The sequence below is a fragment of the Borostomias antarcticus genome (assembly GCF_949987555.1).
Source record: "Borostomias antarcticus genome assembly, chromosome: 23".
NCBI lineage: Eukaryota > Metazoa > Chordata > Actinopteri > Stomiiformes > Stomiidae > Borostomias > Borostomias antarcticus.
This window is the reverse complement of record NC_140256.1, coordinates 5,871,481-5,885,734: the sequence shown is the minus strand read 5'-3', so window position 1 is coordinate 5,885,734 and position 14,254 is coordinate 5,871,481. Positions and strand designations below refer to the sequence as shown.

At 45.0% G+C, this 14,254-nt stretch overlaps 1 protein-coding gene across 2 annotated transcripts; it reads left to right on the top strand.

Annotated features, from left to right (window-relative positions):
• Window positions 1-403: 403 nt before the first annotated feature.
• chfr (checkpoint with forkhead and ring finger domains, E3 ubiquitin protein ligase) lies at window positions 404-14,254 on the top strand. Of its 2 annotated transcripts, XM_084456726.1 has the most exons (18): window positions 404-498; window positions 705-745; window positions 982-1,109; window positions 1,916-2,015; window positions 4,312-4,421; window positions 5,014-5,073; window positions 5,199-5,480; window positions 5,875-6,049; window positions 6,395-6,549; window positions 6,825-6,987; window positions 7,108-7,295; window positions 8,788-8,904; window positions 9,031-9,114; window positions 9,360-9,430; window positions 9,559-9,646; window positions 9,779-9,886; window positions 10,028-10,100; window positions 10,278-14,254. In XM_084456726.1, exons 3-18 carry the CDS (start codon window positions 998-1,000, stop codon window positions 10,318-10,320), a joined length of 1,929 nt encoding a protein of 642 aa, XP_084312852.1. In that variant the 5' UTR covers window positions 404-498; window positions 705-745; window positions 982-997; the 3' UTR covers window positions 10,321-14,254. The 2 variants fall into 2 exon arrangements, with proteins under 2 accessions (XP_084312852.1, XP_084312853.1); XM_084456727.1 differs by lacking the exons at window positions 404-498; window positions 705-745; window positions 982-1,109; window positions 1,916-2,015 and adding an exon at window positions 2,453-2,470.

The window sequence follows — 14,254 nt, the reverse complement described above, 5'->3', positions numbered from 1 at the left end:
TAAACCTACCTGGCTAATATAAATCTGGATCTGATTCTGTGTCATTCCATAAAATGAGGTCTTTAATCTCTGTGTACATGACAATGCATGTGAAGTGCAATATGTACAATTATGGACGGTTTTTGGGGAGGGGGGGAGGGCAAGACAATGCAAAAACTCCTTGATATCATTGAAGTCACTATTTTCAGTGAATTGAACCTCTATAGTTGAAATGTGTGGTAGCATATACTGTGGCCAAGGTTCTATCTAAAATAGCCTACATGCTAAATCCTCTATTCGCGTGGTTTTAGGCCTATAGCTTTCATTCCCTCAGTCTCTTCGCCCCTCCTCCGTCAGCTGATTCTGTAAATACCTTGGGTTGCCAGGAAGTGCATGAGGAAGTGCATGAGTGCTGGTGCCTGGATGCGAAATGTGGGCTCAAAACATCCTCAGGCTAAATAATCGGACAAAATAATTGTCTTCTCGAGGGTAACGTAACACTATTTCTCAGAGATTGTGGTGAGTTTATCCTAGCTAATATGGTTGTAGCGCGTAGCACACGGTTTGGATTTCTCGCTAGCTGGTTTAAATGTGTCTAGCTAGCGAGCTAGCTACTAGCACTATGTTTATTTTGAACCAAATTGTTTTCCATCACCACAGCATGCACGTTGAGTTATTTGTTGCCATGACATGCTTATATAACTGTTGCATATTGTTTCTATTAGCGGTTTTGTGAAGGAGAAGCAAAGCTCATCCAGCGGCTGCCGTGAGTATTTGACGTTGACATAGCTTTCCAGACAGGGTGTTTGTTTCATTGTTTAACCAGCTACAGTTAGCCTAGCTACAGCTAGCTAGCTAGCAACCCTGACAGCGTTTAAAAGTGATAGCTAGCTATATCTTGATATTTCAAGTAACTGTATTCAGATCATATTGGATCAAATGCGTACAGTGAATGGCTAAATTCAAATCAGAGATGTTGTTTCTGATCATTCAACATTCCAGCTTTGTAGTTTTGGAAATGGAGAATCGAGGAAGAGGTCGCCCATGGGGGAAGCTGGTGAGGGTGGCCCCGAACTGGGAATCTGAAGTGTTGCTTGTCAACAGAGAATGCTCTGTCGGACGAAAGAAAGGTCAGAACAAAACTATACTTTCCCTATTCTTGTTGCATTTCGTCTGATTGCATACTCTAAAGATACTATTACAGTTTGTTTAATATCACTGGACGAATAATAGTTTTGATATATTTTGAGAGCTAGTCCATAAATATATCAGTGTATTTAATATATATATATATATATATATATATATATATATATATATATATATATATATATATATATCCTAGTTATTTATACATTTGTTATAGTTGGTTTGACAAAAGACACCATATAGACATAGCCATGCAGTGTCTGGCTTCTTTTAGGGCACAATGCCTGCTTTAGTTCTGCAAAGTTAGACACCCCCTCTGATGACAACAAAGGCGTCTATTGAGAACATGTGTGTGGAATATTAAGTAGTTTTTTGTATGGATTTTGCCCAAGGAGAGGTTATATCTCCTAGGTTCTGTCTGTGTCGGCTCTATTATATTAAGTTCTTGGAGTCTGCATTCCAATGCAACCAGAATGCCTTTAATTATAAGGTCTGTCTGCTATGCAGCTCTTAAACTAGGATGAAGAAAGGAGAGAAATCTATTAGTATTGCATCAGCACACTAATGTTGTATTTAAATTCCCATACAGAAATATGTCAGAGTAACATCAATGAGAGTGTAGATTATGCAAGCTGCATTTCAAAATCAATCAATCAATCAAAGCTTTATTTGTATAGCGCATTTAATACCCAGAGGCAACACAATGCGCTTGGTGTAGGTTAATAGGTGTAGGTTATTTTGTGTGATGTACTTCCTGTTTCTAACAGCCAATCTTTGTTTTTGCTAGGTTGTGATCTTTCCTTTCCTGCTAACAAGCTGGTCTCTGGGGATCATTGCAAGATTGTGCAAGATGAGAGCTCAGGGTTGGTGTGGCTCGAGGACATGAGGTATGGATCTAGTCCCCTCAGCATTTTGATGAGAGCATAGGGTTGGTGTGGCTCGAGGACATGAGGTATGGATCTAGTCCCCTCAGTATTTTGATGAGAGCTCAGGGTTGGTGTGGCTCGAGGACATGAGGTATGGATCTAGTCCCCTCAGTATTTTGATGAGAGCATAGGGCTGGTGTGGCTCGAGGACATGAGGTATGGATCTAGTCCCCTCAGTATTTTGATGAGAGCTCAGGGCTGGTGTGGCTCGAGGACATGAGGTATGGATCTAGTCCCCTCAGTATTTTGATGAGAGCTCAGGGTTGGTGTGGCTCGAGGACATGAGGTATGGATCTAGTCCCCTCAGTATTTTGATGAGAGCATAGGGCTGGTGTGGCTCGAGGACATGAGGTATGGATCTAGTCCCCTCAGTATTTTGATGAGAGCTCAGGGCTGGTGTGGCTCGAGGACATGAGGTATGGATCTAGTCCCCTCAGTATTTTGATGAGAGTTCAGGGCTGGTGTGGCTAGAGGACATGAGGTATGGATCTAGTCCCCTCAGTATTTTGATGAGAGTTCAGGGCTGGTGTGGCTAGAGGACATGAGGTATGGATCTAGTCCCCTCAGTATTTTGATGAGAGCTCAGGGCTGGTGTGGCTGGAGGACATGAGGTATGGATCTAGTCCCCTCAGTATTTTACCTGTAACTTGGGGTGAAGCTCAGCTGGAGGGCTAGCATAGCTTTTCTATATATAACAATGCTATTTTTTTTTTTATAGATATAGCCTATTTATTCTTGATAGTATTTACTATTTTGAATATAATCGGCAGATACTAAATATTTCCTATTCTTTAGGCGTGTTTAGTTGGCAGTGCATTTTACGCTGGATTTAACAGAGCCTTAGCCACACAGCCTAGTCTAATTATCAGTGTAAACCAACCAGCCGGCACATAATGAGGAAAGAAGCACTAATGGATCATTAAAGAGGCTGATGTTTACCATCCATTGAATCAGCAAGGTGAAAGGCTATGCTGTACACATCTTCTGTACACAAACATCACACCTCATTGGGCACAGTGATGGGATGCACAAACAGCCTTGTACCTTATTTAGCCAATATGTTGCTATTTAGCCAATGTGATGACATAATAATAATAAAAGCGATACTTAGGCTACACATTGCTCAAAACTGATTCATTCTCGTCTACAAATTCAGGTATGGCTATTCTAGTAAAATATGCATTTTTGAACAACAAGTCAGTAACACCACTGAAACTGCTGCTTACCAGTAATTAGTTGCTTTAGCAAGTTCTGTTTAAAGTTATAACGCATTGTGAATTGTTGAACTTTGAACAGGCATATCTCATGTCCCACTTGACCTAGCCTGGAGGCCTGACTCATCGCAAAAAAGAGACTCATTCACGATAGAGTCTGGACTTCCCCAGAACGCCCAGAACGATTTGAGTGGGTGGGAGTACTTGCCTTGACAGACAAACTCCTTCACCCAATCAGCGTAACAAAACATAGCAACATCAAACTTTTGCCAAATCCAGTTGAAGAACGGCAAAAACTTCTTTTTTTCCGCTGAGAAACTCTGCTAGTGCATACTCTTGTTCTTTGTTTATTGTTGTTATTGAGTCTGTTTCTGCAATAACTGCACTTACAGCTGTTTATTCTTCTAATGTTAACGTTACCGCTTGTTGCTTCATTCTACTAGTGGACTCCTGTAGTATTTCTCATCATCACCAATCAGGGACTGGGGGCGGAACAGCAGTTAAAATGCAGTCTCCTGATTGGTTCCCCATTTTCTGGGGCCCTATTTTCAGGGTGGCGCTATAACAAGCCGAAATGCTTAAAAGTGGCAAAATCGATTGCTGTAGTCCCCCCCCCCCCCCCCCCCCCCCGTGGCCAAGTGGGGTTCATATTGCGTGTGTGAGTAGGTCATGGGATGGTCTACAATTTACTAATTGGACACAAAATGTCCAGATAAATAGATTGTCGATGTCGATATAAGCGTTTTTGTGCCAAGCCACCCCCATTGCGCTTTCATCATATTTTCATCGACATCAATGACCACATAGTTCAAATGTGGCTATGGTGTGTTGCACTTGATGCTTGACCCCCGGTATTGCTACTTGCAGCTATATTTATTATTCTTATTGTACTATAACAACTATTGCAAAGTATATAGCTTGACAGTGATACACAAGGATGCAGTCTCTAGCCTGGGAGGGTCACTAAGTCTGCTTAATGACCACATCCACTATAGACAATGCCCAGTGTTGACAGCCCTTTTGTTGTGTTTCCATCTCCACAGCACCAATGGTACCGTGATCAACATGTCCAAACTGGTGAAGAAACAGATTCACGTGCTGCAGAGTGGTGATGTCATATACTTTGTTTACAGGAAGAATGAACCAGAGCAAAGTGAGTCCGTTGATGTAGTATTGTTCTTCTTACACCTTGTTGCTTATCGTGTTGCATGCTGCATACTTAATAGGCTGAGCGGACATAGAATGAGGTTAATGTAAAGAGAATGAGGTTAATGTAAAGAGAATGAGGTTTTAATGTAAAGGAAAAGGTATCGGGCTGTATTCTTTCACACTGTAAAGGCAGCTGAATTTAATTGCCTGTACTTTGGAAGTGGTTTATTATAAGTGATCCATGCATTACAACCACTCTCAAGCTGCTTGTTTAATTCAGTGTACTTTCAATGTTTACCATAATGGCTAGATAATACATGTATGCGAGCTGATTTGGTTCCTAGCTGTTCAAGTTTAGCTGACCTACCACAATGAATCTTTTTAATTTTTCCTGGGATATTTGAGATTTTTGTTACATTTTGCCTCAAGTGAGGAAGTGTGTGCAGTGTTATGGTTTGTCATCATTCGTATCTTTATGGGCTTGACAGTGGATGAGATCACCATATGGAATCCGGGCATGCATCTAGGAGTTATGTTGCAACATTTGCTCAACTTTGTAACCTTTTCATCAAATATTCTATCACTTTTCCTGGCAGATATCGCCTACGTTTACCAGTCCCTAAAACCAGTGCTGGCAGTGTCTCAAGACACCAGTAGTAAGTAGTCACCTAATCGTAAAATTGAAACGCATCTCTGACATTCAGTCACGTTGAGTCTCCGGTACGCCAAGCTTTTCTTGCAAGGACGTTTGGGAACTCGTTCCTCTGTGTCTGACTCCCAGGTGATGCCAGCGTAGGGGCCTCAGACCTGGACCAGACAATCCAGGGCTCCAGCGCTTCACCAAGCCAGCCTGCAGCAGCGCTGTCAGTGGAGCCTGTCCTGCTCAGGGCCCCCCAGCCCCAGGAGGAGCCCCAGCCTTCCACCTCCACCTCCTACCTCCAAGGCGGTGCTGGGGCCCAGGCAGAGGAACCCAGCAGAACCGACCCCCTCTGCTCCAAAGACACCGGTTCAGTGTCCAAGGACAACATGGAGCCAGAGAAGAAGAGGAGGAAGATTGACACGGGTTGGTGTGCTTGGCTACCCTTTACATGTACAAGTGCCATTATGGATGGTCCATAGACCTTCACACTTGGTAGACAGGAAATCGAACAGTTAAACATTCATATGTGGGGCGCCCCGGTGTCTCAGTGGGTTGGGGCGTGTACCATGTGGTGGCTGGTCCTTGCAGCAGTGGCGTGGGTTAGAATCTGGCCCGGGCCTTTTGCTGCATGTCACCCCACCTCGGTTCCACCGTTCCTGACTGTCCTATCACAATAAAGCAGAGATGCCATAAAAATAAAATAAAAAAGTAAACCCAACAATATTCATTTGTGTACCATCCGTACGAGCGTGACGTACCCAATTCCATTTCCATGACGTTTGACCCATGCTGTAAACGCAGTGTTGTCCTTCTCTAGATAAGCGTTATGATTGTGGCCTGCCGCACACTTCAACCGCCGAGGCGGTGGGCCCAGCCAAGGGAACTCTGGGTGACCTCCTAGAAAAAGCCCCTGTGGAAGGGACCAAGACGGACAAGATGGAGGAGTCCCTCACCTGTATCATCTGTCAGGACCTACTGCATGACTGTGTGAGGTACAGTAGGACCGTCCATAAAACCTCCAACTACCAGAGCTTCTGGGTTGAGAGAGATCTCCCTCTGCATCAAACCCGTCTAGCCCTATAAATAAATAATATATTGCATTGGAGACTGATTGCTTATATACATTTTATACTCACACACACACACACACACATTTGTTTAATTGTATTCAGAATGGTAATGTTAGACGAGAACAGGTGTCATGTCAACGTGTGTTTACCAGTCAACGCGTGTTTACCAGTCAACGCGTGTGTTTACCAGTCAACGCCTGTTTACCAGTCAACGCGTGTTTACCAGTCAACACGTGTGTGTGCCGTGTGTCGCTGCCCCCCCCCCAGCCTGCAGCCCTGCATGCACACCTTCTGCGCCGCCTGCTACTCCGGCTGGATGGAGCGCTCGTCACTCTGCCCCACCTGCCGCTGCCCCGTGGAGAGGATCCGCAAGAACCACATCCTCAACAACCTGGTGGAGGCCTACCTCATCCAGCACCCAGGTCCGGCACGGCCGCCGTAGAAAGGCCTTATCCGGAGCGGATCTGCCTTTTTTTTGGAACGTAAAAAACACCAGGGGCTTGTGATCTCAGACGTTCTGACATCATGGAAGGGCTCAAAGCTTAACGTGTGTGTGTGTGTGTGTGTGTGTGCGTGCGTGCGTGTGTGCGTGTGTGTGCGTGTGTGCGTGCGTGTGTGCGTGCGTGTGCGCGTGTGTGTGCGCGTGTGTGTGTGCGTGTCTGTGTGTGTGTGTGTGTGTGTGTGTGTGTGTCCACAGAGAAGTGTCGCAGTGAGGAGGACCTGAAGAGCATGGACAGCCGTAACAAGATAACTCAGGACATGCTGCAGCCAAAGATCGAGCGCTCGTTCTCGGACGAAGAGGGCAGCTCCGATTATCTGTTCGAGCTCTCCGACAACGACAGCGACACCTCAGATATCGGGTCAGTTCAAAGAGTGCGCGTGTGTGTGTACGCGTGTGTGTGTGTACGTGCTCGACTGTTTTTTTTGCACTCGTTTGTGTCTTCGCCATCTCAGTGCGGTGTTGTCGTTTTGTCCACCAGTCAGCCGTTTGTGATGTGCAGACAGTGTCCAGGCTACAAGAAGGACGTCAGCCAGGTGCTGTGGGCCACTGGACTGGCCCCCCCTGCCTATCCGGCCCCTCCCACTCAGCCTGTTCCTCCAGCCCCTGAGGACGCGGCTGGGAAACCCCCTGGGGATGGGCCCTCAACCTCCTCTGAGATGCTCACAGGTACTGCACACGGTGACAAGTGTCCTGTAATGTATTGTGCTCTGAATGCACTGATGTCAGGGAGGAAATATGTCTTTAAGTGGGCGGGGATATGATCACTACTGCGCATGAACTACCATTAGGACTATACGTGTGTGTTAAATACACTTGGATTGATACATCTTCAAATTTACATCGTTACATCTTAAAATTCAGATTCAGATTCCTTTGTTACATAGAGGGGAGTACAATTCTTGGGTTCTGGCTCCTCAACCTCGTAGCAACACCATAATAACAACACAAGATAATGACAGTAAAATTAAGGATAATATGGGAGTATAGGAATAAAAACCATATCTACAATAGTAATAAAAGGTGCAATATGGTGTAATTGAAGGCTATAGTGGCACGTAAAGTATGTAGTGCATGAAGGTGCAAATGTGCATTGTTGCATGTGGGTGCGTGTTTTGTGTATGTACAGTCTGAGTCTGAGGGAGCCAGTGTGCGAGTGACGCAGGCAACAGGCCGTTGGGGTCCATCGTTCAGGAGTCCGGCTGCCTGATGGAAAAAGCGATCTCTCAACCTGCAGGTCCGGACCCTGGGGCTGCGATACCGTCTGCCAGACGGCGGCAGCTGAAACGGGCCACGGCTGGGCCGTCCGGGATCTTTGATGATCCTGCGGGCTTAGCTGGCACTCTGATGACCTTTTTTATAGCTCCTGGACGGAGTGGAGCACACGCCCACTGATGTGGGCGGCTGTAGCTCAGTTGGTAGAGCGGGTCGTTCAATGATCGAAGGGTCAGTGGTTCGAATCCCAGCTCCGACTGTCCACATGTCGAAGTGTCCTTGAGCAAGATGCCTAACCCCAAATTGCTCCCAATGAGCAGGTTAGCACCTTGCATGGCAGCTACCGCCATTGGTGTGTGAGTGTGTGTGTGTGAATGGGTGAATGAGAGGCCATTGTAAAGCACTTTGAGTGCCGCTAAGGTGGAAAAGCGCTATATGAGTGCAGTCCATTTACCATTTACCATTTGGGCAGACCGCACTGAGGGCAGAGCAGTTCCCGTACCATCCCAGTCAGGAAGAAGGCCCGTAGGACCTTGGGGCCCCATGCCAAACTTCTTCCGCCGTTTTGAGGCGGAAGGGGCATTGTTGCGTCTTTTTCACCACATGGTCGGTGCGCACATCGATTAGATGCACACAGATTAGGTCCTCAGCGACGTGGACACCGAGGAACTTGAAGTTGCTGACTTTCTCTACCGTGGATCCACTGATAGTGATCGGCTCCAGCCTCTCTCTCTCTCTCCCTCGTCTTCCTGTAGGCCACGATCAGCTCCTTGGTCTCACCAGTGTTGAGAGAGAGAGAGGTTGTTGACCTCTCCTCCCGTAGGCCGCCTCATCGCTGTCGGTAATCAGGCCGATATTACCGTCGTGTCACCGGAGAACCCGATCACCCTGGTGGAGCTCTTCTAACAATGAGACTGTGTGCCGTTTGTGTCACCTCCCTGTGCAGCAGCCCGGGAGTACACGTGCCCCACACAGGGCAGCCACGTCATCTGCACATGCTGCCTGCAGCCCATGCCAGACCGCCGGGCCGAGCTCATTGGTCAACAGCTCTCCGCTCAGCAATGTGAGTGGCCCGCTAGGCCTGTCAGTCAATCTCCGGACCAATTACCACTGTGGGCGTTTTGGCTAAATTCGCTGACGGGCGTGGCTGTCTCTCTCTGTGTGTGTGTGTGTGTGTGTGTGTGGGCAGGTGTGGCGTGCCAGCGCCCCTTCTGCCACATGTACTGGGGGTGTCAGAAAATGGGCTGTCAAGGCTGCCTGGCGCGCTTCAGCGGTAGGTCTCTCTCTCTCTCAACACATTGTGCCATTGTGTTTACCCTTCAAATCATCGACAGACAACTGTAAAACATGCACATAAACTACCCAGTCCCTGAGTCATTTCAGCTGAATCATCCCCTGCATTCAACACTTGAGCAACTTGTATTGTCTCTCTCTCTCTCTGACTCATTAGCCGTCACCATATTATCCGTCGCAGTATTAAGTTACCAGTGTGAGAGAATCTGCCGTTGTGTTTCCCAGAGCTCAACCTCACAGACAAATGCCTGGACGGCGTCCTAAACAACAATAACCACGAGTCTGAAATCCTCCAGGTACGCTGCTTTTACTTTTGAAGTCGTAAAATCTCAGGGGCTGCATAACTCGGATGTTTGGATGCCTTTACTGGAATGGCAGAAATGTCTCAATGCGTTTTCAGTGTTATTGCTCCCTCTCCCAACAGAACTACCTGGCAGCCAGAGGCATGTCATGGCGGAACATGCTGCAGGAAGGCCTGCAGGGCCTACAGCAGGGGACCTTCTACCTGTCTGGTGAGTCGACAACACCAACCCTGCTTGGCATGGGATTCGAATCAGCGACCTCTGACCTTCTAGACCATTGTGGCCCCCATAAATCCCCTGAATATCTCTAAGCAACCCCCCCCCCCCCCATCTCTGTTCCAGATTACCGAATCAACGCCAGCACCATCCTGTGTTTCTGCTGTGGCCTGAGGACCTTCAAGGAGCTGGCCTACAACTTCAGACAGAACATCCCCGCCTCTGAGCTGCCAGGTGAACACACTGCCACAGACACACAGCTCAGAACGGGAGGACTACCTCAAGACCCTCCTCAATGTGTGCAATGCAGTTATTGTGTGTTAATAATTTCCTGTGGAGAGAGTTTGTTTTTATTAGTTCTCGTCTCATTCCCAGCTGCTGTGACGTCTCGTCCCGACTGTTATTGGGGACGCAACTGCCGTACTCAGGTGAAGGCTCACCATGCCATGTAAGTGAGTTCTGTCTCAAAAAAATGGGTCTGCTAAACATGTTTTGGCATGTTTCCTACTACTAGGGTGCATTCATTTAATTTGGCCACTAGAGGAGGCTATTGTATGAAATTGGTTTTGTAGTACGATCTTGAGTAGGTCCCCACTGTATTTCATTCGAGTGATTTTGATTGCAGGAAATTCAACCACATCTGTGAGCAGACCCGCTTCAAGAGCTGAAGAGCCTCCTGGATATCTACTCTCCATTCACTGGAGCAAACACAGACATCCAAGGATCTCCTATAGTAATCACTGACTCAGTAGAAAAGGAAAGTTTATATTGTTCACACTCCTCACAGGATCACTTAAGTCCTGTTGAAAAGCATCTCTTAATAGACTTGTAATGTGGTAGACGTTCTAGTTTCCCCTACGGGCTGTGTACACACACATGCATCGCTTATTGCAGATCACAATCACAATCAAACGCGTAGTGGCCTGGAGGCTGACTAGGGCGCCACCTAGTGTTTCATATGAGGGATGAGGAAGTGGAAGGATAATGCTATGCACTCTATAGACACAGGAAGCCTGTCCTCTACAATGGCAGGCTGGTATCACTAGAGGACTCACCGTGCATTCCAGTATCATGCCCCTTACGGGTACAAATGACACTTGATTGGCCATTTTTTTAATATAAATTCTACTGAGAACAGTAGGACAATTAAGGCAATCTGAATGGACATTGGCCATACGTGCACTATTTTGCATGATACAACGAGCATCTTGTACGAGGCACATATATATAGTAAATTTGTCGTGTTTTTTATACTTTTCAATTTCCTTGTGCCTGAGTAGTTCTGAAAAAAAGAATAACCGGTAACACTTTAGAATAATTATCCCTTATAAATCGTTAATACATCATTCACAAATGGTTAGTTAATGAGATACTAACGATTTGTTAAATGTTTGTTAATAGTTGATGATTTTTTTAAACTATAACATAAATAGTTAATAGATCATGAACAAGTTATTAGTAAACTAAGTATTTGTTAGTAGTTGATCCACCTACAGCTGGCCCTTCTGGCCTTACTTATAAACACATTAATAAATGTTTAAAAGTGACTAACAAATCATCATTTAAAGGTTAGTAAACATATTTGTTAAGACAATGTCTATAGTTTATAGACCTTATTAGGATGTTATTATTAAGTTACTATTCCTCATTTACTAATCTCTATTAAAAGCTAGAAACGGTAGGGCTTGGGTAGGGGCAGGGTTAGTCTGACTCACTGGATGGAGGTTTTGGAGATAAGTCTTGTCACTAGGAGGCGGGAGAATCTCCCTGCCCCATCAGTGATGACGGAACATTCTACTGGCCCTAGTCGTCTCTGCATCCAGGGCTTAGAGCCCCCCCCCCCCAAGACGATTGTGATTGGTTTTACGAAATACATCCCCCCTTATTCTAAAGTGTTACCGAATAACCTGATGTTGATCTCTCATTCTCTTGGACTTGTATTTTGTTGTCTTTAGGCAGTGATGTGGCTATTTTCGTTAGAATCTAGGGCTTCCCTACTCAACTGTCAAAATGAAAAAGCATTTGGCATTGTACTAAATACCTATACAGTATCCCTATGCCAGATATAAAACACTTTTCTCTGAAAAACTAGACTTAAGCACACATTAGCTGACTGTTGTCTAAATATTTCTATGCATATACAGATTTGAGGTTGCGTGTGATACTTAAATGAATGGAAGCAAAACTCTGTAGCACCGATTCATTAAGACACTTGCTGCTTCCACATACTGCTAACTTTGGAAAGAATGCTATTTGTATTTATTGATAAAGGGAGGTTTTACTTTCTGGGGGTTTTCTACTGGTTTTTAGCGTGACGCGGATATCCCAGCCAGGGTAAAAACCCATGTCAACGCTCTTTGTCTCGTCTTGGGCTGAGGGAGAATCCATGTGATAGTTGTATAGGATTTCATTTCTTTGGGAGGGGATCAGAGTAATGTGTTGAAATGGTGTAGTGTTATCTGGGGCCTGGAGGCCCTCAGTTTATGCTTTGCTCGGGATAATCAACTCCAAGCTGATTAAAGTAGGGCTTTAGAGATGCTTTCTCAGACTTAGTAGTAGTAATAGCCTGCTGCTGTTCAGTCTAGTCTGGAGACTTGGACTATATTAGATAAGGTTGTGGTATTGGTTGAGCATGTCAGTATTAGCAGGCTTGATCTTATTGGTAGTATCATAGCTCCTAGTCGGCAAGGATGATCTCTTTTCTGCAACAGCGACTTCCAGAAAGCCCTGTAAGGAATTATTCTGTGCCAATATACATATAATAAGACAGTTCACCCTCTGGACGTTGACTTGCTTTGTGTTGTCATTTTTATAACAAGTTTATATTGTGTTTATTCTTTTCCTCATTCTATTTATGTTGCCATAGCCAAGTGTTATCTTGGAGTATTTACAATAGATCTATAAGATTTGTTTCGTCAGAGGGGTATTGGACTTTTTATTATTATTATTGTTGTTATTATTATTTGAAGATAAAAAAGATGCTTTTCTTTTTAGAGTATAGAAATAGTCATATCTTTGTGCCACTTTCAGAAATGTGAAAAGTTAAGTAGACTCAGAAACATTAGAAATGTAGGCATAGATAATTCCTACCTGTCTTGTGAACAATAAATATATTATGCAGGATATACAGTAGAAGTCACTTTATAGATCAACCCAGCAGTTGGTTGAGTTTGCTTATATGAACAGATGACTATCAACACCCAGGTGTCAATGTTTAGTGCCGAACCAAGTCAGACACTTATCACCTGTCAATGTCTTTAGTAAATTACCAACAAATTGGCCAAATGTGTGCAGGCTTGCTGGAATTACCTGATCTACAATTATCTTGGTTCTTATGAGGCCTTATTAATTGGACAATACAACTAGATTCTGGGGTATTTCTCTGGTGAAGTAGCTGGACATGTGTTTTGTATTGTAGCCATGAAATTGGGTTGCAATTTAAGGAAATAAGTTGGTGAGAAATGCAAAGCAATTATGTGTCCAGTACTTTTTTTTCTATACCTATGTACTATAGAGTTAGATTTATTGAATTGACTTTGATTTTATATTTGTTAAAGGATGTTACATAGTCAATTGATACAATTAAAAAGTTGTTTAAGTAGTTCAAATATCCAAACGGTTCATTAGTTAAAGGGGGTTTACGTGCAAGACCACAGCTTTTAGGGTGTTTGCATATAATTAATTATTTTGGTTGATGGATCCCTATCTATTCTGCAGAAAGATTTGATTAACTTTGCTGAAGACATGTTAAGGGTAACAATGTCGTCCTTGTGCAGTGGGCAAACCTCAGGCCCGGCCCGTGTGTAACAGTATATCCTCATTGTCACTGTCAGTTGCAATAGCCACAGCCCTGACTCAACTTTGGGTTGGGTAAAAGGAGAGGGCATGAAATGGGCACTATTGGCCAAGTCCAGAGCCCCTCGCTGTGTTAATTTGCGGTGTTAAGTCGTGGTTTCCCTGTCGTGGGTTCATACTGTGGCATTCCTCAGCAGCTCAGGCCCTCGCACAAACCCAGCCAATCCCCGGAGCAGCTGAACCTTCATTATTTCCAACAGGAGGATCTGGGCACCCTAAGCCAACAACAGTGCAAACCACCCTGATCAGGACTGGGTGTTAAAGAGGCTTTGGAAGGTGCTTTGCATTCTCCCAGAGGGAATATGCTGTATTCTAGGGCAAATATTTACTCACTTTGTGAGAAAGTCTGGACCCGGTGTGACCCGAGTAAGGGCCAGTTTTAATTCTACCTCATCAAAGCTCCCCAGAAGCTCAGAGTAATCGCCGTCAGTACTTCATGTCCCGTAGTTTCTGGGGGCTCACAGCCCAACTGGACCGTGGGGCTAAAGTCATCACTGGGGATCTGGGAACCAGGGGTTATGCACTGTACTATCTGACCAAGTAGTCAATGTAATTTGTTGAATCAGTTTATTAATATAGGCTAGTACCAGGGACAGAAAAAACAGCACTGTGGCGCTAACTGCGACAAGACTACAGTTTGACACAACTTGTTGAAAGCCCTGTAAGGGCTTTGAGGCATGGAGGGTCCCCTACATTGTAAATGCAATGCTCCAATACTTCCTGCAAGTATGGATCTAACATGTCTGT

Bases quoted from the DNA above. Each gene is read 5' to 3' on its own strand.
- chfr (XM_084456726.1), top strand. From the start codon at position 998: ATGGAGAATCGAGGAAGAGGTCGCCCATGGGGGAAGCTGGTGAGGGTG. The intron at 5,481-5,874 runs GTTGGTGTGCTT...GTCCTTCTCTAG, and splicing joins GAGGAGGAAGATTGACACGG to ATAAGCGTTATGATTGTGGC. The intron at 9,431-9,558 runs GTACGCTGCTTT...CTCTCCCAACAG, and splicing joins ACGAGTCTGAAATCCTCCAG to AACTACCTGGCAGCCAGAGG.